The sequence below is a fragment of the Alosa sapidissima genome, chromosome 16, assembly GCF_018492685.1.
Source record: "Alosa sapidissima isolate fAloSap1 chromosome 16, fAloSap1.pri, whole genome shotgun sequence".
NCBI classification, from domain to species: Eukaryota; Metazoa; Chordata; class Actinopteri; order Clupeiformes; family Clupeidae; genus Alosa; species Alosa sapidissima.
The window spans coordinates 22,300,070-22,324,230 of record NC_055972.1 but is presented as its reverse complement, the minus strand read 5'-3'; the positions used below and the strand labels follow the sequence as shown (position 1 = coordinate 22,324,230).

The following is a 24,161-nucleotide window of genomic DNA, read 5'->3' as shown; positions in this document are numbered from 1 at the left end:
TGGACTCATGTTCTATAGCAGCATTAATGAATACAAGTAGGCAGACATAAGGTGACTCAACACCCATTAGAAGACCTTGATTGATAACGCCCATTTTATTTTTTGGACTGTGCTGTCCAAAGGCTTGGCCTGAACCGCGCGCGTGCGTGCGTGTGTGTGTGTGTGTGTTTAAGTAAAACTGACCGACTACTTCAGATAATACAAAATGCTAGAGAAAGCATGCATGAATGGCCCAAGGCATTTTCCTAAGAACGGAACAGCACTTTCACAGCACCTATTACAGGCATGTGACCATGATGGTGCACATATAAAACGGGTAAGTTGATGAGGGGTGTTCAATAGACGTGAGAAAGTGGAGCGCTGGCAGTTAGCTTTCTCTGCGTAAATCAATGAAATAATCTTACTCAACCGTGCATTTAAAAATGCAGTAACATTGATATTTATATAACATGCGATATGGTTACAGTTGTGATCACATGCTACTCTATCCAGACAGGCAAAACACCATATTACATTTTCAATCCAACATAATTTTGTATTCATCTGAACAGACATTCCCAGCAGCACCGCAGCCTTGTATGAATAAGAACTGTCAGGTAGCTGATAAAGGCCGCCCACAACGACAATCTGCCTTAATGTTAAATGTGGGGTTAATGTCAGCCCTAACATCTGACTAGGGTACCTACTGATACATTGCTAGCTAGCACACACATGCACTTTAATAACGTTACAATGCGTTTACAGAGGCTAGAACTAGTTGGATTAACACTACAACCTAGCCTGTGAGTGTAACAGTTCAGGTTCACGTTACCCAACAACATAACAGACTCCTTGTCAAGAGGTGTTGTGCTAACGTTAGACCAATCATAACAGCCTTGCTAAATGACGGTAGCCGTCACCAGAGTGCAATCCCTAACCTAGTTATCGCTAGCAAGTACATATCACATATGTTAGTTATGTTGACACAGGACGCACACACGACGAATAACATTCGTTAGCTAATGTTGCCGTTATCCCCAACGTTAACGTCAGTTCAGGATCAAGGCAGCTAACTTAGCTAGCCAGTCATCATTGCCTTGTGTAAGAAAACACGAAACCTTTAACAATGTTTGAAGTCCACATTAGTTGAGTCTTACCTAGCTAATATGTTAACATCTGAGGTGCAAAATAAATTCATCTAATGTTAGCTGGTGAAATATTGGACTCTGGACTCTGTAGGATTATGGCGTTTGGCAGTAATGTGAAGTGCGGGCTGACTCGTTCCTGGTTAGCCCGCATACAGGTGACTAGCTGGCTAGCCAGGTTAGCTTTTCACCATTTAAGCTAACGTTAGCGAACGGTGGTCTACTTGATAGCAGTTAACGTTAGCAGGAGGCTTCCTCGACCCGAACTCTGAGTAAGTGAAGTCGGATTCCTTACATGACATACAGAAAAAAACGTGCAAACGAAGTTAATATTTCGTTTTAAACATCGATCTTTTGTCAGAAATAAGCTAAGTAGCTAAATTTAATGCTATTTTCGACAACACTTGACAATCAGACAAATCAACCGTAGCTAGCAGGCCCAAAAATATCATTTGACTTGTCGAGAAACTTGAACGTGTTATGACACCATTACAAACAGCTCCTTTCTACCAGCAATACATCTGAAACTTACCGTGCAAAGCCGAGGCCTGCAGTATGGCACCAGAAGTGCCGTCGATTACTTTAATACTCCCCCGGCTTGTGACGGCCAGGATAGCGTTGAGGGCCGGATGGTAGGAGAGGCTTCGCAGGCCCTCCTCGTCGCAACGCAGGCAACCGTCTCTCAGCACAACCCAGTCTGAGGAGGTGGACGAGCAGGAGCCCGGCGAGGCCGCGGCCGCCATTTTCACTTTATTTTCCCAACCCCGCTCTGTTTCAGGGAGCTCTGTGTGTGCAAGTCAGAGTAAAAAGGTAAAAACCGAATCCCAAACCTCCGCTGTACTAGCTACCACTGCTAGCTCTCTTCTTCCGCGGCTTCTGCTCCTCCTCCCGTTGCCGCAGCAGCAACTATTCACCATCGATACTAGGAAAACTGCGGGCGCACCTCAATGGATTTTGTATTAGGTGGACGGGATTAGCGTAACAGCGTAAAGGCTACGGAACTTCACGCCATACCGCTAGGGGCACTCCGTTACATACGCAGACAGGAGGATGTGACACTGTAGATGGTTTGTGGTGTGTGTAGGCCAGGTGTAGGCAGATATTTTACTACTACTAGCACCCATCTGCAGAGGTGGAATCAGGGCTATTGTTTGTTTTTTTCCCCCTCCATCTGGAATAGGCCTAAACAACAGTCTACACAGAAATGACAGAAGTAGCCAACATTCTATATAAATAAAAACATTCCAAAATATATTCCAAAGAATGATTTTGCACATGTGTATAAAATGAATCAGGGTGACAAGGATTATCTCCCACATTTAGGACATATAAATCAAAGCCTTCTTTCCTGCTTAATCAAACGGGATTGTGGCCGGTTGTGACAGTGACACATTATATATCCACCTACAAAGGCAATACAATACCAAAACCATCCCATAAACAGACCTACAGTACAGCAGGTGAACATTGTCACACATGTAGTTTAGTGATTCCTCAGTGGTATTTGTCATTTTGGTTACATTTAGAATAAATTTAAAACTTGCCATTTGCAAGGGACTTGAGCGACATGACCACAACCACAGCTCAATGTAGGATTAGAATAAAATTGTGGAAAGAAAACACCTCAATAATCTGAAATCTAGTTGTAAGTATTAGTACCCTATTTTATTGTTGTTTAATTAAACCACAGCTTTAATATTGATCCACTAAAAGAAAACAGGATGAGGGAAAGACATTCCAGAAGCATATTTGCACAAAGATCCTTTAATCTCAGTAACCTTTTCTCTCTAGTATATTTATATATATATATATATATATATATATACATATTACATCACTTTCTAGTATGTTTTTCCCAAGAGACTTGTAACATTGTTTTGACATAAACTGCTATGTATAAAGTATCTAGGATTGTATGTTATACAACAAAGATTACATTTTGGCTGTCGTCTCTCAAAATGTATACCCGTGTAGTAAAACCATTGAACAACCATACAAAACTAGTAGGGCACTCGGCGAACGCAGACCTCCATCAAGACAAATGCTCTCTGCCACAATGTTAACAAACATAAAAAATAATTTCTGGATCCACCCCATGATTCTAATCATCTGCAAAACGTTATGGGTTCTTTCTTGGCCCACGTTACACACCTCCATCAAGTTTCATGAAAATTGGCCTGGTAATTTTTGCATAATCCTGCTGACAGACAAACGGCACCAAAAACATAACCTCCTTAGTGGATGTATGACTAATAAAAGGCACCATTCATTAGCAGACATTGTTTATTACACATCTACTGTCTTCCAGTTATCTCATTTAGACCGGAATTTAATTTTGGAATTTAAGTCACATAAATACGATCCTCTCCCCAAAAAGCAAAGTAAGAAAAATGTATTTCCTTGTCATGTCTGCTTGACTGAATCAGCTGAACAGATTTTTTTTTAAAAGTAAAAATAAAAGGGTAGATTAATCATCTTCACTGTGTTCCCCAATCAATTTTTGCACATTTTCTGAAACCAGATGTGCCAAAGTTCTTAAAAAAAAAAAAAAAAATAAAAATAAAAAAAATAAAGGGCTTACAAATAAAATGCAATGGCGCTTTATTGAGTGGAAAAAAAAACATATGAGTTTAAACACCATAGCAACAACAACAACAACAAAAAAAAAATTCGGCCCCTATTTCCAAGTCTGTCCACAGGGTAATAAAAACCATGATCTTGTTATTTTTTAAAAGTAATGTAGAAGAAAAAAATGTCCTTTTGCCTGGAGGACTCAATCTTCTGGCCATCTCCACCACTTCCTATGGTGCTACATGTGAATGTCCATTTAAAGTGCCTCATCAGACACCAGTATACAGGGAGAGGAAGTAAATATACAGGAGGAATATAGGGTAGATGAGAAGAGGCTTCTTCGTTTTAAATTCATCTCCAACGAGAAGTGAAGCAGCACTGTAAGCAGCCCAGAATACTCCAAAAAGCTGGGGGGGGTAAAGACATGATGTTAATAGCAATATTTACTGTAACGTTAATAACTTTAATAACTCAAGTGTAAATAACTCTCGAGTTCCAAAGGTGAATCGAGTAGGTATGGATCAATAGTACTCACCTTTACTAGTGTTGAGACAATATCAAATCCCCCAATGACTAAGAGCAAAGGGGCTATGACGATAAGTGGCAACAATGAGTATCCTATCACTCCAAGGACCTGTCCATATGAAACCTACCAAAACACAATCAGCATTGTGCAGTATGTCTGAATTAAATCACTGGAATGTAACAATTTGGATTAGATACCATGTGTTAATTTGATACTGTATGGGTCATATTTTCACTGAGATTGGTGTTAATGTTTACCTCTCCACCAAGCACTCTTGCAAGTAGAAAAACGGTCAATGATCCAAATATCCAAATTGTAATGATCCAAGAGACAACCTATATAAAATGTACCATTAAAATACATAATCTTTTCAATTAATTTAATATTTAATACAACCTAGGCTACTACTGCCATTTGTGTACTTAATAATAGTATTTAAATTACTCTGTACATTGAATTACTGGTCAATGATGTTGCATCTTTATCAAGTACATAATAATAAACCTGAAACTCATCTCATCTACATTAAGTGTAAAACTTGTGTACTTTGCATTGGTATGTTTCCTTTTGTTTGAAACTACTAAAATTCTGATTTATAAACAGTTTGACATTTTCAGCCAACTCTTTTTGGACAGCTAAGGGTAATAATATACAAAAATGTACTCAGTACTCAGAAACTCACTGAAATCATGTCAATACTAATTCCATAAGAAAATTAGGTTAATGATGAGTATAGCAAGTCAATTCTAAGATGCAACAAAAACAAAGTTCTGATCCTTGTGTATATAAGCATATGTAAACATATTCTCCTTACCCTGAACTGGCCATAAATGGATATCATGGAGAACAGTAACACAACAGCAAGAGGTCCCCAAAAGTCTGGATTATCTCGCACCACTTGTCGGTTGAAGCCCAGAGAGGGCATTGGCATCAGCACACAACGTATCTTGTAATATATGTCCTTCAGGTCAATATCGAGCTCCTCACTACAGTAGAAAAACAGCAGGTCAAAACATTTTGTGTGACTCAGTAGTCAAAGTCGCTTCAATCAATGTAAAGTCAAAACTTAAACTGAGAGACTTTGTAACATTTCCCCATCTTTGTGAACAGTCAGTATAACATAGACTGAAAGGCTTCACACTCACAGGAGGGGTTTAGTGTCTTCAGAGTCTTCCTCCTCGACTTCCAGGAGCCAGCCATACCCTCGCTGTCTCAAAAAGGTCGTGGCATAAGCGTCTTTTCCATGATCATTGCCCATATTTAGCTTAATATCTGGAGCATCAATAGTGCCGCTGAGCTCTACGAACAATGGAGGAAATATTCATGGTCAACCACATAGTATGTCTTTTAGAATCATAATTTCACAGCACAACACAAAGCAAATGATACAAGGTTGCTTTCAAATCAAGTAAGTTTAGCTTTATTAGATATGCACACAGCAAAAGTACTTAGCTAGATTCTGCCTTACTGACGACGTTGGCTACCTCACCTACCGATGCATGTTAATATAGCCCTAAGAAACTGATATTCAACTACTATAAAACTACTGATATAAAACTACTATAGTAAGACATTTTTTTTTCTGTATCCCAGTTAAACAACCTAGTAAGTTAGCCATTTAGCTACAAAGCTAACTTGCGTCAGTAAAAGCTACCTGACGCTAGCCAGCCAGCTAGCTAGACCAGAGGGCTAGACGTTAGCTATTAGCTATGAATGTGAAATCGGCTGTCAAGGTAGCAAAAGCTAAAGTCAGAAAGCAAAAAACGAAAACTATTTTAAATAGACAAGACATAATCCACAAACTGGATAAACCATGGAGACAATACTGAAATGGCAGTCTAGTGTTAGGGCCTTACAGAAACATTACCTTCAGCGTCAGCCGATGAGACGAAGGTAAAATCTCCGTTGGTGGGAGAGAACTGCATCGTTGATGTCTTGCCAGCTGTTTACCCAACGACTTACATTTACACAAATTATGTCAATGAGTTGTTTGGCATACGTGTTCGAACCGTTGGCATGAACCCGTATTTAACTTCGTCATTTGTAGCCCATATTGTCTGTTAGCGAAATGCAACCTATTTCGGCAGCCACAATCCTCAAAACAGGCTGTCCGATGAATAGGAAGCAGGAAGTGAAAGGGACACGTCAAATCCTCACACGGGTGCGGAAAAAGCTCGCCACCTAGCGTCAGTGTCATAGACAGTGTTCACTGTATGGAAAAAAACAAGACACCAACACAGCTCAAATGAAAAGGTGAAAACGAGCAAAGAAAGGCAGAGAATGCTGTAGTGTAGATGTAGGCCTACCATAGACTGTACACAATCTATGAGACAGTATTTGTACTGCACATAGCTGTACATACTGTACTGTAGCCTATATCTGTATATGGTTCTATACTAAATATCCATTTATTCTGTTTTTCTTATAATAGGATATTCTGTTAATACACTGCACTACACTATATTATTCTTACCACTCTTATATTGTTACTGCTACTACACTGTACATATCTGTACATGTTGTTCATGCATACATTGTACTTCTCTGCTTTTTTGCACTTCTGGTTAGATGCAAACTGAATTTCGTTGTCTTTGTACTTGCACAATGACTGCACTAATCTAATCTAATCTAATATTTGATCATGCTGATATGATTAAACTTGTTAAAGTGTAAATATGGCTCCTGAACAGACTGCAAGCCATGAGCCAAAAGTTCAAGCTTAATTATGACCGCCGCGCAGCGATTTTTTTTTTTTTTTTTCTTTTTCGCATACCCAAATTTCCATCAAGGATTCCCGGGACACTGAAAGACCGGGTAGACGAGACTTGGTGGGGGATGTACCCCACCCCAAAGTACCCCACCCCACCCCATTCCATAACCACTCATTTCATGTATAGCGCCACCTAGTTAAACACAAAAAAGTAAAAATGAGGTGTTGTAATCGCAGGTATCTGTGACCCAACATAGTCAAAACTGCACGAAATTGGAAGTGTAGGATCATTATGACACCCTCTGAATGCACGCCAAGTTTCGTCGAATTCCGTTCATGGGGGGGCCACACAATAAATTCATTTATGTTACTATACACCAACTGGCCTGTAGGTGGCCGGAGATAGTTTTCTGTGAATATCTCGAGAACCGTAGGGCCTAGGAGGTCCACCTTTTTTTGTATGTTGGTCTTAAGGGGGCATGTCAACCCATCCCATTACCACTTATTTCATGTATAGCGCCACCTAGTTAAAAATTAAAAAGCAAAAAATTAGGTGTTTTCATCACAATATCTCTGGATGACAAGGTCAAAACTGCACGAAATTGAAAGTGTAGGATCATTATGACACCCTCCGAATGCATGCCAAGTTTTGTGAACTTTCGTTCATGGGGGGCCTTACAATAAAATAATTTACTTGTACATTTAGTGACCGTACACCAACAAGGATTCCCGGGACACTGAAAGACCGGGGTACACGAAACTTAGTGGGCATGTAACCCCACATGGATAGCATGGAACCATCGTTGTTTTGATCTGACCAATGATGACCAATTTTTTCCGTATGTTTGCCTCCAGGGGTCATGTTAACCCATTCCATGTGCACACATGTGCATAAACAGATACACACGCACACACATACATTCACAGTAATGACACAATGACACATACTCACACAGTAGACATATGTACGCATGCATGCACATGCACAAACACACATACGCAGGCAAACACACAAGCACGCACACACACACACACACACACACACACACACACACACACACACACACACACACCCCACACACATAAACATAAACGTGTACATGCACACATGCACACAATTCAAGAATTTCTCAGAATTATGAACAGGCAAGATGGGGGTGGGGTTGTATAAAATGAATTTTACATGTGAAATCTATGAACTAATCATGTTTTGGTACTTGTTGTCTAGCAGATACCAGTGAGAATTGAGTGTGGATAATGCAATTTAGTGAGACAGTTAGAATCATCTGCAAATGTCCAGAGTTTATCAGCTAGGTCCTTGGAAATGCAGTGTGTGAGAAGAACAGTGGGGAGATGACACATCCCTGTGGAGCACCAGCGTTGATTGTTCGTATGCCAGAAGTGACTTTACCGAAACTCTTCCTCTAAGGAAGCTTACATTTGACCTTCAGGTGTTTGCTGTTTGCAGCAAGGACCACCAGCATACAGTCAATAGTCATACTCATGCACTCATTTATTCAGGTTTCTTTATTGGTGAATAATACCGAAGATATCAAAAGTATAACAGTTCATCTTTTGTACTCTTCTCTATTTACCTGACAGCTTTGCCACTGGAATTATGGAAACCAACTTCAAGCTGTTTGATTAGAATGAGTGAAAGAAAAGTAGCTAACTCAACATATAGGAACTCCTTCAAGTTGGAAACCCATTTCAGGTGGCTACCTGAATTTGGTTGAGAAACTTGGAAAAAGTGTCTATTTGAAGTATTAAAATCAGCAATTTAGCATTTAGCCTTATTTACACTTTTCTTTTACATAATTTCTATTTCTTAGTTTTGACTTAAAAGGAGAAATCCAGTGATCTTTCTTATAGATCTCGAGGTCATGATTACTGTCAGTACGAATAAAAACCTGAAAACAATCGGTTTTCCTAAGTTGCTGCAGCCAACAGTTAGAGCTTCCAGGCAGCTTCAGTGCACTCTGGTAGCATGTTCAAGAGCCCCCATGTTCATGCCCCCAGAGTGTAGCACTGTAGTTGCCTGGTTGCTAATAATTGTTTTTTTTTTCTTTCCTTTTTTTTTGTAGAGACAGTACTCGGTGACATCAAGAAATGGATCTGAAAAATTGCCGGATTTCTCCTTTAAGTGTTGTTCTGCAATGTAAAAAAATGGTCAAAATAACGCAAAAAACTGAAATGAGTCTGTGTGTCAAAATGTTTGACTGGTCCTGCATCTTTTACTGTAAACATTTGCTGCACTATTATGAAAACGTTTTACTCCTGTTTCATTGACTCTGTCCTCACATTCTCATTTGACAGCTGATAAAACCTTAAAAACACATAGGCATAGTGAAACTGTATAGCAAAAGCTCAGGCACAGGCCTGGGTTGTGTTCAAAAGTAGCAAGGGAAAGCGTTTTACTTTTGGACAGCCTTGTCTGACATCACATAACATCTGGCAAATGCACTCTAGAGCGCATTCTAGGCTTTTGGACGTACCCCTGGAGGACCTCACCCAGCTGTGCAAGGACAGGACTCTAAAAAGGGACTGCACAATTCTAGTTGACTATCCATCACTTGTCCTGTTCAAGTTGTTCCCAACAGGCTAAAGACACCTATCCATGTGAGACTAATCGCTACAAGAATTTATTTGTCCCAGCAGCTATTGGCCTTTTTTCTGTGATTTTAACAGATTTGGTATTTTTATGTATTTCATGTTTTATGCTTTTATGTTTTTTAGGTTTTTACCATGTACTAATTTGCCCAGTTCACAAGATGCCGCCAGTGTACCAATTTCCTGTGGAACAGCACAGTCCACAGGAAAGACAGAAACAGGAAGATGTTTTACCCAATGAGGCCGGACACCTGGACACTGTGAAATGGGCTTATTGTCCATCTTTGGTGCAGTTGTGATTGGTGTGGCTGAGGTTTGTGTGGATATTTCTGCAAATGTCCCCTTATAGGGATAAAAATAAGATCCTTGATCCTTTTTGGGCTGGTTTTCACCTTTGCTGCTGGGTTGATAACCAAAGTCTCAAATTCCTTCCTATGTATTGTCTAATTTCTTGAGACTGTTTTATTGGCAAAAGGAAGTATCAAATAATACAGGGGTGACAAATTGCACTACCCTATCCCACCCACAGTGTATATTTATTTATAAATGTACATACCATTAGCCTGACGAGCCAGACCCACATTAAAATGTAGGCAAATGTAGCAAATGTAATTTGCAAATGTAGCAATGTAATTTGCTGTCGCTAGGGTGCGTCAAGATTTCTAGGCTAACATACCATACTAATTACACTTACACATAGCCATATTCTACTGCTCTTCATACTATTCATCCTGCACTTATTCTTACTACTCTTAAGATGTTACTGTTTCTGCACTGCAATGGTACTGTTACCACACTGTATAGCTGTACTGTACATATATATCTGTCTATGGTTCATACTGAATATCCATATTTATTCTGTTTTTGTTATAATATATTCTGTTAATACACTGCATATATCTGTATTATTCTTACTAGGCCTACTCTTATAATGTTACTGCTACTACACTGCACATGTCTGTAGGGGAGAGTGGGGTGAGTTGTGCCAGTTTTTACTTAAAGTGACTTTAAAGGGAGGCCATGATAGTAATGCTTCCAACTACAATATGAACATATATTTCAGGATGTGGAGCATCTCTGGGAACAATCACTTTCAATCTGAAATATAGTATTTAAGAGATATTGCTTTCTGAAAAAAAGTGGTCTTGTGGCAAAACTTGCCCCCGGTGCGGGGTAAGTTGTGCCTTTGAAGAGAATGCATTGGGGTAAATTGTGCCATTGATTATTGAAGTAAAACAGTATATTTTGATCTCAGACACTGTAATGCTTTATAAAAGCTAGACAAATTCAATACAAAATTACTAATTTTAGGTTTATTTAAAGTTATTTTACAACATCAAAGGCCAATTTTCTACAAGCCTATTGCGCCACATGAGCACATCAAAGGTCATTTTCGGTTGTCACACCAGTTTCATCCATGTTGTAGATCTTGTGTGAGGAAGTTCTACCTGAAATGAGATTAAAGTTTTGTTGATCAGAGAAGTTTACAGCAGATTTAGGTGGTTGGATGTGGTTGTGTAGATGTCAGCTCTGCCACTGCTACTACCTAGAGATTATGTTCCCCCTCTCCTTCCCAGGCTTCCTGGTCAGTGTGTGTGTGTGTGTGAGAGAGAGAGGGAGAGAGAGTATGAGAGAGAGAGAGACAGAGAGAGAGAGAGAGAGAGAGTCCTGTATACAGGAGTGTCTTTCTGAGGCTGACATGTCAAAGCCATATGATTACCTGTCCATCACTTTAGGTTATCAAATAACTCCCCCATGTTGTGCCTATTAATGGCAGTAGCTCTACCAACAGAGGTTGCTTCAGGAGTGTGGCATGACAAATGACGGCATGCTTTAAAGGCTCCAAACCAATCGCATCCTAGAAAATATTAAACGTTTATTAGTATTATTAGCATATCTCTTAAATTGTCCCTTATTGAGCCCTTGTGTCCCTTGTCTTTAGATAAGTTGATGCTATACGCTCTAAATAAGTACCCAATTTTGCTTCTCTTATCTGCATGAGCATTGAGCATTCCTGTTAGTGCCTTTATATGTTCTGCCAGCTCCTTCTTCATTCAGTACTGTATGCCCTGCCTGTCTTCCTCTTAACTCTGTGCCATGATGGTATATTTATTTTTGGTCTAAAATTAAGAATGTCACATAGTTTTAGTGATAAAATGTAAGAGTAAAATGCACAATTACAATGAAATAATATGTTTAAAACATTATTTATAAATGGGGGTGAGTCAGTGGCACAACTTAACCCAGGCCCTTTGGCACAAATCACCCCAACCCCACCATTTTGGAAAAAATGCATCATCCATCAGATTTGAGCTAACATCATGCTAGCTGTATAGACTCATAATGTAGCTTACCAAAGCACTAAAACATGTGTGAAATGTTTTCAAACTTGTCTATAACTGTTTTGACACAACAATCAAAAAAACATGATCATAGAAATTTTACTTTGAATGGCAAAAAACAGTTTTTTTTTTACTTAAATGTACTTACCTCTCATGCAATGAGGCTCTCTTCTCTGCAGGATGATTGAAATGGCTGAGTCTTCAAAAATGTGTGGTCACATGACCAATTTTTTCTATGGTTCCCTAGAAATAGGGGGTGGCACAACTTCCCCGCTGGCACCAATCACCCCACTCTCCCCTACATGTTGTGTGTTCATACTAGCCATATTTATTCTGCTTTTATAAGGTTAGTGCTAATACACTGCACTGCACATATTTATATTTAATTTATATTACTGTAAACCAGCTTCTGTAAACCATCTATACGCTACACTATATAGGCTATATTACTGTCTATGCACCATTTGTCTATAATTTATTTGTATATCACGTTGCACTTTTCTGCTTTTTCGTCTGGTTAGACGCAAACTGCATTTGTCTTTGTACTTGTACTCTGCACAATCACAATTGTCAAAAAGTATATATTTCTTGGGGTTTTTTTCTCTCACAGAATATATTTGCTTGCATTTTCCCAATTTCTTTAAAAAAAATATCTCTTCATTCAACTTTAGCTGCCATGTGTGTGAAGCGCCATGGTTGGAGTGTGGTTTGGTGAGTGTATTGCATTTGAACGCAGAGGCTGAAATAATAAAATAAGATAGCCTGTTGAACACTTTAAAAGGTTTCGTTTTCTTTGTAGTCTAGATCAGTTTGTTTGCACTACAGGCTGATGGTTAATCATAAATCATGGCAGAAAATAATTGCTTTCATTTTCCACCACACATATTCTATCAGGCAGTGCATTGGACAGTCCTCTTCAGGGTCCATCATTCACGTGGTACAGATCTGTAGGGATGTCAACGTGAGTGTAGTTGTGTGAAATTCATTTTAGAAGAATATTTATTTCTAGGCTATTATGAATAAATTACCTTATTTAACCACTCCATAATATTAAGGTATTTCTCATAACAAACGATTTACTTTTCTCTCAATATACCTTAACGCAAGTGTAGCATATTGAAAATGAAGCCAACATTTAGGCTACGTGAACTGTTTAGCCAGCTAGCGAGTGATACACTTTGGTAATATTGTTTCAGTGATGATCCATGGATGATCAACTGGGGTTCAGATATAACTTATGTGTTATTCGTTCTGGAGTATAAACGGCATGAGACATTAGAGGGCTAAAAAAAAACATCACCATGGGCATTGACTATAAGCTGAAACAGAGAATTGAGCAGGTAAGTTATTCCACTATTGTTAATGTATTGAAAAGCTAACAGTCATTTAGACCCACAACGTTAGACACTCATCCTATCCAAAACTGTGTGAAAGCTGTTTGCCGATTGTTTGTAAACATAAGTTGACTACTGTTTGAGGCTTCTTTCTTTTCTCTTTAGTACCTTAAATCTAAGAACAGTGAATACGTGGACCTTTCCACATTATCGACTGATCTTCAGAAACAGTATAGGTGAGTGAATATTATTTATTAAAAGTTGTTTTTCAAATTATGGATTCCAATGATATGTTACTAACATTTTGTTCGTCTTTGTTTTTCAAAAGATTCGACTATGGGAGGAGAAACAGAACAGCCTTTAGAATACAAGTGGAGAAAAGTGAGCTTACTAACATAAAAAATAAGCAAGGTTTGCTGTTGATATGGTTCAAACGTATGCTTGGCTAACTAATTCATTGTGTTAATGATTTCTATTACAGCATATGATGTGATAAACAAAGATGCTGACATCACAACATTGGAAGACAAACATTTGGCAAAACGAGCCAGACGTCAGGAAGAGGATGGGTAAAGACACCTCCAAGATCTTTATTTAGCGCAGATTCTGTACTGCACTGGTATAATACTGTATTAGTTTCTACTACCTTTCCTTAGCCCAGATACTGCATGTCATCTCATGTTACTTTCCCCACAATGCTTTGTCCATTATTACATTTTGGCTTTTCCTCAGAGATGACAGCAGTGCAACAGATGACACTACTGACAGTGAAGATGACATTCAGGAGCATCAGGTACATTCGTGTACTGTTTTTTAAGACCTGAACCTAAGCCACGGGATATTAACTAGTTATTGAAAGCATAGATTAAAATTTTGAAAACTTAAAACCTGAATGATTTTTAATACGCCATCATATCCCGAATTTCACAGCACACAAATACCATGAACAACTCCTTGATGTCGCTGTACCGAAAAGGGAACCCTGATGAGAATGGAACACCCACCAAAGGACAGGCACTCAGCCCAGCTCCAGCTTCAGGAAAAGACCAGCCTACAGGGGGCGCCAGTGGCAAGTCTACCCCTCTAACTCCGGGAACAGTGGTGTCGGGTGGAGGCTGGTTCATTGACAGAAGGCGGCGTGTGGAACCAGAAAATATCTTGATTGACTTGTGTGATGATGGACCTAGTAGCCCATCCACGAATGTAAGTATGTTTATGATTATCCATCCTAATTTTGTTTTATTAGATTAGATCTAAAATGGCATTAACACAAAATATAATTGTGTAATTTATATGTGCATATCACTGTAGTCACATTAGCATTGGCATCTTCCCCTTCTGTTGTTTGATGCCCACAGAAACAAACAGATGTTTCTATGCTGGAGACGGAGAAGAAGAAAAAGGGCAGAGTAAAGAAGTCAAAAAGAAGAAAGCAAGAAGAATTTCAAGAAAATGATGCAGATATAGAGGCCCAAATTCTGGCAAAAAAAGGTAGTTCCCCCTGCAAATGTGTCTCTACAGGCCAACAACAACTGTTTGTTTCATGTTAAAGTGAATATTCATTTTCCAACATGTCTACATTTCCAGCGAAGACCAAAGCGCCGGAGCTGCAGCACTCAACAGTGAAATTTGAGGATGTTGGTGGAAATGAGGAAACACTGGCGGTAGTCATCTCTGATAATCTTCTGCTTTTGTTCTTCTCAGTCCATTTTCTTTCATTTGAACATCCTTGTTTAACTGTATTATGTGTGTATGGGCTTAAGACTAGTTATCATGATTTTTTTTCTCTCTCATAGACCTTTCCTTGCATTCTTTCCATTTTTGTCTGGCCTTCTGTAATGTAATCAGATGTGTGAAAACACTTTAAACAATGATCAAAGATTGGTTTAAGTAAAGAATATTTGGAATAAAAAATATTTTATATTTTTGTTCTATTGTTGTATCAAAAACTGCATTGTTATTGTAGATGTAACCTTTTACTATTCGGTGCACTTTAAACCACTGCATTGTATAGGCCTTCAGGTTGTATAGTAGAGTTGCCCAATAATATGAAGCTAGTGCCATGTAATCTGTATACTTTTTGTGTGATATTTTGGTACTATGTTTTATGAGTAGTTACTAAAAGGCTGTTTATCAGTGATATAGTATACAGAAGTGCACATTTCAGAATGTGATAATAGTTGTTTTTTCTAATCAGAAAGATGGACACTTTACTGATGTTTTTTGGCTTGTGCTCATTCCCCGCCTTAGGAAGTCTGTAAGCTACTAATCCACATGCGACATCCGGAGGTGTACCAGCAGCTGGGTGTGGTTCCTCCACGAGGCTTCCTTCTCCATGGTCCTCCAGGCTGTGGGAAAACCCTGCTGGCGCAAGCTGTAGCAGGGGTAAGGAAGTGGTGATCTCCAAGATATGGTTCCACACACAGCCTAACAAAATGAACAACCTGTCTAGTAATCATGCATTTACTGATTTAATCAGGTTTGGGGCTGTTATCAGCATAAGAGATGAAGCAAATGACTAAGAGCAGTAGTATGCGACATGATATATATGAGGAAATTGAATTAGGCAGGAATGTTTAAATATAAGGCTTTGTAGGCTTACTTTTAGTCTAATTGTAAATGCACACTCAATTATGTTTTTTTTTTCATTCTTCATTCAGGAGATGGAGCTTCCGATGCTGAAGGTGTCTGCCCCTGAGCTGGTGTCTGGTGTTTCAGGGGAGTCGGAACAGAAGTTGAGGGAGCTGTTTGAGCTGGCTGTGGTAAGAGACATAACAGTCCCTTTTGTACAAATAGCCCAAAACAACTTCTACCACTTTGGACTAAAATTGTGTTTTGGGTTTTGTAGAAGAGTGCCCCTTGCATCTTATTCATTGATGAAATCGATGCCATCACACCCAAGAGAGAGATGGCCTCCAAAGACATGGAGAGGAGGATTGTTGCGCAGCTGTTGACCTGCATGGATGGTGAGTGAAGTGGGTATGTGAAAGATAACCTGTGTAAAGACCAAGGTGAGATTTGAGAGTACTTGAAAGTGTTACCCAACAGACTTGTGTGTGTGTTCCCTCTCTCTCCTCCAGACTTGAACTCTCTGACCATTCCCGCCCAGGTTCTGGTGATCGGGGCAACAAATCGTCCGGACTCTCTGGACCCAGCCCTGCGCCGGGCGGGCCGTTTTGACCGAGAGATCTGCCTGGGCATCCCAGACGAAAGTGCTCGCCTCAGGTATCTACTAGAGATGAAGAATTATTATTATTTTTTTTAAGTATACATATTTTTGGGCTTTTATGCCTTTAATGTGACAGGATAGTGGAGAGTGAGCAGGGGTGGGATCCGGAAAGGACCACGGGGCGGGAATCGAACCCGGGTCGCCGGCGTACGGTGCAGGTGCCCCAGCCAGTTGCGCCACGGCTGGGGCCAAGATGAAGAATTATTTTAACAAATGCAGTCATTTCTACTTGATCTTGGCTGCTGCACCATATAGTATATGAGCATAGTTGTACCTGACTTCTTCAGATATTTCAACCTTTACCTGGTAGTCATACACCAGTGGTCGCCAACCCGTCGATCGCGATCGACCAGTAGATCCCGAGAATAACAGGACAATTAAAAACAGTCACCAAATTCCCACATGTTCGCCAACGTTTACAGGGCGTAGCCTACATTTCAGCATGGGATAGGATAGCGCATGATTTATTCAAGACCTAGCCATCATAATGCGAGAAATTCCTACATACATTTACAGTGCTGTCTGATAACGTTATTCTAATAATGGATCAGCGTGAATGCGGGACCAGACGAACCAACTTCTGACTTGAACCGAACGTAACCCTATGCAGACACACACACGCGCACAGCACCACTTTGCAGGTGCGCTTTCTCTCTCTCGCGCGCGCAACAGGACTTGTCACCGCTGAAGTCAAATTATGTTAGGTGCTTCTATATCAACTGCTAACTGACAGAAAATAAAAAACAAAAGTTTAGCGATCAGGAATTTGTTCTCCATTTGAAGAATGTAATCGATTGCGGACGTGCACAGACACGGAGTGTATTGTAGGCCTAGGCTTAGGTTACTTTCACTTTCTAGAGTACGCATTAATTACGTGAAAGATGCTTCATACCAAAACAGCGATCAAACATCAAATTTATCATGACGTATTGTCACAAACACTTACTCCAATTAGAAAATCAAAACCAAAATCATGTAAGTAAAGACTATGTTAAAGTGTTGTTATCTCATTGACGCCTGTATAAGGGGGTGGAGGATGTGATATTTTTGACCTGATACATTGCCTAAATAAAAGGCCTTAAATTGGAAGTATTTTAGCTTTGATTTTCTTTTGACGCTTCAAGGTAGATCTTGCCTTTCTTCAGGGCGAGGTTAGGGATCTTGGGCTCAAAAAGGTTGGTGACCACTGTCATACACACATCAGTGGCTCTATTCTTGCTTGTTCTTTGGACAAAAACTTAACCAAGATCAAATATGGATGGATATTTAGGGATCAAATTATCCAGATCTTGCCTGAAAAAGAGTCCAGATCTTGCCTTAAGACTTCTGTTATTTTTTAAGGTTTTTTCTCTTTACAACTGACAGAAAGCTCAAATCTCCCTTTCTTAAGGATTCTGAAGACCTTGTGCCGCAAGTTGAAGCTGCCAGAGGACTTCGACTACCAGAAGCTGGCGCGTCTCACGCCCGGGTACGTGGGTGCTGACCTGATGGCACTGTGTCGGGAGGCGGCCATGAGCGCCGTCAACCGCGTCCTTCTGGAGCTCCACGAGAGTGACTTTGCCCTGGCAGATGAGGGAAGCAGTGCCATTCCTGCCGACATGCCCGCCTCACAACCACCCGATGCCCAGGAGCAGACTGGGGACCCAGAGCCCCAGGTACAGAATGATCCAACCGCCAGCACTGCTGAGGAACCCGATCAGACAGGCCAGTGCCAACCCATGGAGACTCAGCAGCCAGTGACCACTGCTATACACGAACAGGTTGGGGAGTAAACACAGTTTTTATTTGCCTGCATACAGTTCATATCAATGCATTTCATGTGAATATATGCAAAACTGTTTGTTTGTAATTGACTGGTGCACGTTGAAGCAACAGATAATAGGCATTTTCTGTGCTGCTGCTGTTCCACTCTTGGCCACTAGGGGGAGCTGCAACAGCTTCTTTGGCTGCTGAAGAGGAGTGAGTCCCTGTCAGAGGAGCAGCTGGAGAGCCTCTGCATTCTGATGTCGGACTTCCAGGCATCCCTAGCCAGCGTCCAGCCCTCTGCCAAGCGCGAGGGCTTCGCCACTGTGCCTGATGTTACGTGGGAAGATGTGGGTGCCCTGCAGGACATCCGCGAGGAGCTGACCATGGCCATACTGGTGTGTAACTCTTAAGAGCCCATGTCATGCACTTGCTTGCCAGTTTGTGTGTAATGATATAATAAGCTTTATTTGTATAGCACTTGTGCATAGCATTTGTGTATGGAAACAAATAGGAAAAACAAATAGGAAAAACCACAAGCGAGAAACCAAAACCAAACAATAGCTAAAGAAACCAAAAGAAAGGCTAATGGTTTGTATACCAAAATTCTCTATATTTGAGGCATAAACTGCCATTGTTTTCAAAAGCACAAAACGGATTCCTCAAGCAATTTGGCTGAAAAGAATTGTTAAAGTTTGTAAAGTATATTGAGACCATGTTGAATGGTGATACTGCACTATAAACAATAAATTAATTGATTAACAATATTAAATGGGCAAGTCAGAAGTCACATGCCGTGTTTTACAATGATCAGAGCATGGTGGAGAAGTGGTAACGTTCATGTCACCGACTGACAATCAGCTGACCCGGGTTTGATTTCTGCTGTTGTGCTTCCATGTCGCTTTGGATAAAAGAGTCTGAGGCCAGTTTCCCGATAACGTTCACTCTTAGCGAGCTACGAAGACTCCAAAGGTAAACCTTACCAAAGTTGTTTACCTTTATAGTCTTGGTTACCTAACTGTCCCTTAAGAGTCTTCTTACAAAAAGCTCCTTACGTCTGACGTACAAGGCAGTGTCCACCCACTTCACGCGGAGGCATGATACCGTTATGAAAGACAGTGCATTCTTTGCACAAAAGAAACTGCTCAAATATCGCCTCCGGTAGGCCTAACATTCATGCTACTTCAACATGGATGAACTTATTAATAGCATACGATGATAAAAAGTAGAAATGAAATGATCTACCCTTAATTAACAAAGTTTACCCGTTAGGCCTACGCCATCCTTCATCACTCTATATGAATAACTTATTTGAATAATAGTATTTCATTGTTTTTTTAATCACAGCTGATTGACCAGTAGCCTCATTTGATATTTATGCACACCCTTATAACACCTGGTTTTGAGTTAAATTCATTCAAGTTTAGGTAATGTAGCTACCGGTAAATTAAATGCTGTTCAACTCGGTTAGTGTTGTAACCTGATGTGTGATATTTCTACCCTGTACATGTCAGTAATGCTGGAGTGCATGCAATGGGTTAAAGTAAATATGATTGGCTGAAGACCTAAAACCAGCCCCATCCAAGTCATCACATGCAGGCTCAGTTTCTGATTGGCTGCTCTGCAGGTCCTCACTCTGTGGACTTCAGCATGAATGTTGGCATTGTCCAAGCAGGGTTGAAGCCAGGGCAAATTGTGTAAGTGTGTGTGTGTGTGTGTGTGTGTGTATCCTTCCATAGGCTCCTGTCCGCAATCCAGCACAGTTCAAAGCACTGGGTCTTAGTGCCCCAGCAGGGGTGTTGCTGGCTGGGCCTCCGGGATGTGGGAAGACCCTTTTGGCAAAGGTAAAGTATGTTCTATTACCAGACCAGGTTTTCTTGGGAATCGCTGTGTACTACATGAAAAATGTTGTCCAAAGTCAAAAACTACAACACATGCTTATTCTCATTTCATTTTCATTTAGCAGTACCCAATGACATCCATTAGTACCGGTACTTTACTTGTGATTGGAAATGTGTCTTTTTCCCCTTCTGATGGTAATTGGAGGAGGCTGTAAAACAGCAAGAACTTGGTGTTCAAGGTTAACAGCACATACTCTTGAAGGACATTACTGAAGTGGCTGACCACTGACCAAGCTGATGCGCATGTCTACAGAATGCTAACCTTGTGTATGCTGTCCTTGAGATTGGTCAATAACCACAGCTATATGTTTCCTTGTATCAGGCAGTTGCCAATGAGTCTGGCCTCAATTTCATCTCAGTCAAAGGTCCTGAGTTGCTGAATATGGTGAGTCAAACCTCATTGTCATTCAATCTGCATCTTGTGTAAACACATTTAGTGCATAACTGAGTAGTTGTGTCATTGCTTTGGCTAAAGCACTGTAGAGAAAGACTAGGTAGAGAGGACAATACGTTTAAGTATAAGTATATATACTTTTTTGATCCCGTGAGGGAAATTTGGTCTCATTTAACCCAATCGGTGAATTAGTGAAACACAAACAGCACACAGTGAACACACAGTGAGGTGAAGCACACACTAATCCCGGCGCAGTGAGCTGCCTGCTACAACGGCGGCGCTCGGGGAGCAGTGAGGGCTTAGGCGCCTTGCTCAAGGGCACTTCAGCCGTGGCCCATTGGTCGGGGCTCGAACCGGCAACCCTCCGGTTACAAGTCCAGAATGCTAACCTGTGGGCCACGGCTGCCCCCAAAGTAGTTTGACAGGCCAAAAAAGAAAAAACCTGTGGATAGACCTTGCATTCCACGTCATTGGTAATGATATGCTGTGTTAGAGGCAACTGGATTGGAGAGTTAACAATACGAGTTGGAGAATTTGATCTCTGGATGCGACCTTTCAGGGACCTCAGTAATGGAGACCGTGGCAATCTTCATTATTTAGTCAGTCAGTGTATTTGAGCTCAATTACTAGAAAGATGAGAATGATGCCACTTCATGGTGTGAAGACTAACAGATGTGTTTTGGTGTAACTTCCCTCTCTCTCTTCTGTCTCTTATCCTCTCTCCCTCTCTTCCTCTATCTCTCTCTGTCTCTCTGTTTGTCTGTCACAGTATGTTGGAGAAAGTGAGCGGGCCGTGCGACAGGTGTTTCAGAGGGGACGTAACTCGGCCCCCTGTGTGATCTTCTTTGATGAGATAGATGCGCTTTGTCCACGCCGGTCTGGACACGAGGTAATGCTCAAGAGTATCCCCTATCCACTTTTAGACATCACCAGTTTCACGGTGAAACTTCCTTAACAACTACAGGTTGGGGAACTAATCTTTCAGTGAATCTTAAGAGGTTTTACTTGATTTAGATGTAGATTACTATGACGATGGTGGTGGTCATTTGATAATAGCTCTGATGACGTGTGTGTAGTCTGGATCCAGTGCTCGTGTGGTCAACCAGCTTCTCACTGAGATGGACGGTCTGGAAACTCGCCGGCAGGTTTTCATTATGGCTGCAACCAATAGGCCAGGTGCGCAAAACTTCTTTACATAAGAAAGTGCTTTTGATGAAGATACATCCTACATCATTAATACATTGTGAGGAGTACAGCTAATTTTTTGGTTGTTTTTATTAGATGTTTTTTTTTTTGTTTTTTTTACATAGAATAACTTTTTTTCATTTTCCACTGATGTATTTTTTTTACAACCATAAAAAAAGCATCCAACCATCCATGAGATTAAGCTCTACTGGTAGTGTGATCTTACACATGTAGTGTGATCTTGTTGTTTCCCTGCAGATATAATTGATCCGGCTGTGCTAAGGCCAGGCCGCCTGGATAAGACCTTGTACGTGGGCCTACCACCCCCTAAGGACCGACATGCCATCCTGCTCACCATCACCAAGGTAACGGACCTTAGTACAGCTCCGCAACCTCTTGTCAGGCTCGATCAGTCCCTGTTGAGTATCTTTCTAATTGCCCTCTCTTCTCTCTATTCTCAGTGCTTTTCAACATTACACAATAATATGTTATTTGGAAAGTCTGGAATTGATCAGTTGAATTGTCCATGCACATTAAATTGTCCATCAACCTTTTGACTACTGTATAGCCATCAGTTGAAAGCAACTGACTGAAAGAATTAAAAAAAATAACTATACAACTCTGATTGTGGGATTATTTCTTTTTCAGGGTGGTACCAAACCTCAGCTGGAGGCAGATGTGAATCTTGAAGAGATCGCGCAGGACGAACGTTGCGACTGCTTCACGTAAGTTTCAGTCATCATTATTCTTGAAGCCAGGCCAATCAAATCAAATTAACTCGAAATTCTTAATTGCTTTTAAACTTGAGCTTCCCCATTGTGTTGAGGGGAATCCTGAATAGGATCTGCCTTCACTGGATGTCAGAATATCAGGAGAGAAGTTGTATTTGACATGCCTGTGTTGTGCAGGGGGGCAGATCTGTCCGCTCTGGTGAGAGAGGCTTCAGTGAACGCGCTGAGAACTCACCTGTATTCCCGCTCGGCCTCCACCCTCACAGGTACAGCCCTCGCTCCTAAGGCCTGATGTGATCCATGCACTGTTTGTTTAGACTAATTAATTACTATTTATTTGCACAAATGTTGCATCTGTCTCTATTTGCATGCAGCTTAATGTTTTTTAGACACAGTTCTTATTAAAATGTTGATAATATTCTTTCTCTTGGTTTATTGATAGGCCACACCTTTACCTCTGGTCCGGTTGAAGACATCCTCGTCAGTCAGCAGAACTTTGAGGATGCCTTTAAGAAAGTGCGTCCATCTGTGTCAAAGAAGGTGAGGATAATTTTTACTATAAATAGTGAGGCTTTTGTGAGACCAAACACGCCTGCTCAAACCAACGTGGGTAAACTTGGTTGAAATAAATCACAAAAAAAAAAATGCTTAAGTAGACAGGAGCGCATTTTACACGTCTATCATAGCTGAGCTGTCACTTTGATTGGAATAAAACTTCCTGAATCTGGCACTCTCCAAATACAGATCATAGTGTCCCAGTTACAGAGGCATGTCCTGTTCCATGGCAGCGCCGTGTTGATGGGGATTAATGAATGCTAGGTATATCACGGGGGAGATATTGCATATCTCCCCTGTGCAACACGCTTCACATCACTGTCCCCAAACAGGTCACACGTGCGACACTTGGGCGCTTGACGTAGTGAAGGTGCTAAACCGCAGTCCCAGTGCCACTGTGGCTGGTGCCTTCACGCTCCTTTGCCAAGCAAGCACACTCCAAAAACAAAACCACCACATTGTTCAGAAACCGTGATGAATATCAGCTCCAAGGCAAACCTGTCATTCCTGTCTTAGCCAGCATGGGTTTGAGTTACAGGGGAACTGGCTTCGGAGACCTCATCTGGTTTCCCACGCTTCCTGTTCCTTCCAGCTTCAGACCCATTGGGTCATTCCAAAGGCCGTCTTGGCAGTCTGTTTAACTTCTGAATCGAAAGCATTGTGTGTGTCTGTGTGTTTGCGTCTCACTTGGGCGAGTGTTTGCACAGCATACTGGCTTGTTCAGGATTTTATTAGTTTAGTGTTTACATCTTCCTGAGTTAATCAACCCCAGCCGCCAAGAGAGTCTGCAAGGTTTGCAGCATACTCATAGCATGCATTCCTATATCTTTTATCAAGAGATTACGTGCCCTGCTCATGCCAGTGACGATTAGGCAGATGACAATCGTCTGTCTAAAGTATGTAGACATCAACATGTTTGTATGTTTTTTACAGGACCAACTCATGTATGAAAAATTGAAAGAATCTCTGAGCAGATGAAGAACTGTCACCACATTTCCTTGACAGTTGTGCTTGAGGACCCGTTTCCCTTGAGGAAACCTTAAGAAGAACACCATATCTATCCTGCCAAGCCGTTTCTTTTGAGACGCTTTGTTTGTAGGAAGTGGAGGCATTGTTGATCTAAAATGTGTTTTGTACTAATTTTTTAGGTCATTTTTAATAAACTAGTTCCCCCTGTCTACAAGGGCTGTGTTGTTTTTTCCACTA

At 40.8% G+C, this 24,161-nt stretch overlaps 3 protein-coding genes across 15 annotated transcripts in view; 1 reads left to right on the top strand and 2 right to left on the bottom strand.

Moving 5' to 3' along the window:
• Window positions 1-2,073, bottom strand: part of birc6 (baculoviral IAP repeat containing 6) — a 129,972-nt gene extending 127,899 nt beyond the window's left edge. For all 11 annotated transcript variants that reach the window (XM_042066404.1, XM_042066408.1, XM_042066414.1 and 8 more), the window contains exon 1: window positions 1,657-2,073. In XM_042066404.1, the coding sequence (XP_041922338.1) occupies window positions 1,657-1,867 (211 nt within the window). In that variant the 5' untranslated portion in view covers window positions 1,868-2,073. The remainder of the gene's footprint in view (window positions 1-1,656) is intronic.
• Window positions 2,074-3,708: 1,635 nt separating this feature from the next.
• Window positions 3,709-6,352, bottom strand: yipf4 (Yip1 domain family, member 4). The gene is made up of 6 exons (XM_042066416.1): window positions 6,089-6,352; window positions 5,367-5,520; window positions 5,036-5,207; window positions 4,479-4,556; window positions 4,231-4,344; window positions 3,709-4,102 (listed from the first exon to the last, which is right to left on the bottom strand). The coding sequence occupies exons 1-6, from the start codon at window positions 6,144-6,146 to the stop codon at window positions 3,965-3,967; spliced, it is 714 nt and encodes a 237-aa protein (XP_041922350.1). The 5' UTR covers window positions 6,147-6,352; the 3' UTR covers window positions 3,709-3,964.
• Window positions 6,353-12,777: 6,425 nt separating this feature from the next.
• nvl (nuclear VCP like) lies at window positions 12,778-24,138 on the top strand. 3 transcript variants are annotated; one of them, XM_042066005.1, is made up of 24 exons: window positions 12,778-12,844; window positions 13,080-13,223; window positions 13,383-13,453; window positions 13,546-13,598; window positions 13,699-13,786; window positions 13,950-14,010; window positions 14,148-14,420; window positions 14,576-14,708; window positions 14,805-14,881; window positions 15,468-15,602; window positions 15,878-15,979; window positions 16,066-16,183; window positions 16,298-16,442; window positions 17,837-18,206; window positions 18,369-18,587; window positions 19,929-20,033; window positions 20,413-20,475; window positions 21,254-21,373; window positions 21,561-21,660; window positions 21,928-22,034; window positions 22,318-22,394; window positions 22,578-22,666; window positions 22,843-22,940; window positions 23,889-24,138. In XM_042066005.1, the coding sequence occupies exons 2-24, from the start codon at window positions 13,185-13,187 to the stop codon at window positions 23,931-23,933; spliced, it is 2,688 nt and encodes an 895-aa protein (XP_041921939.1). In that variant the 5' UTR covers window positions 12,778-12,844; window positions 13,080-13,184; the 3' UTR covers window positions 23,934-24,138. The 3 variants fall into 3 exon arrangements, with proteins under 3 accessions (XP_041921939.1, XP_041921938.1, XP_041921940.1); XM_042066004.1 differs by having other exon boundaries at window positions 12,811-12,938; XM_042066006.1 differs by lacking the exon at window positions 12,778-12,844 and adding an exon at window positions 12,867-12,938 and having other exon boundaries at window positions 13,141-13,223.
• The last annotated feature ends 23 nt before the right edge of the window (window positions 24,139-24,161 follow it).

What these genes read in the sequence shown, in the direction of transcription:
- nvl (XM_042066005.1), top strand. Translation starts at nt 13,185, where the DNA reads ATGGGCATTGACTATAAGCTGAAACAGAGAATTGAGCAG. An exon ending in GATCTTCAGAAACAGTATAG is followed by an intron (nt 13,454 to 13,545) that starts GTGAGTGAATAT and finishes GTTTTTCAAAAG; the next exon opens with ATTCGACTATGGGAGGAGAA. An exon ending in GAAATGAGGAAACACTGGCG is followed by an intron (nt 14,882 to 15,467) that starts GTAGTCATCTCT and finishes TCCCCGCCTTAG; the next exon opens with GAAGTCTGTAAGCTACTAAT.
- yipf4 (XM_042066416.1), bottom strand. Translation starts at nt 6,146, where the DNA reads ATGCAGTTCTCTCCCACCAACGGAGATTTTACCTTCGTCTCATCGGCT. An exon ending in CTCATCGGCTGACGCTGAAG is followed by an intron (nt 5,521 to 6,088) that starts GTAATGTTTCTG and finishes CATTGTTCGTAG; the next exon opens with AGCTCAGCGGCACTATTGAT. An exon ending in TTGTCTCAACACTAGTAAAG is followed by an intron (nt 4,103 to 4,230) that starts GTGAGTACTATT and finishes TACCCCCCCCAG; the next exon opens with CTTTTTGGAGTATTCTGGGC.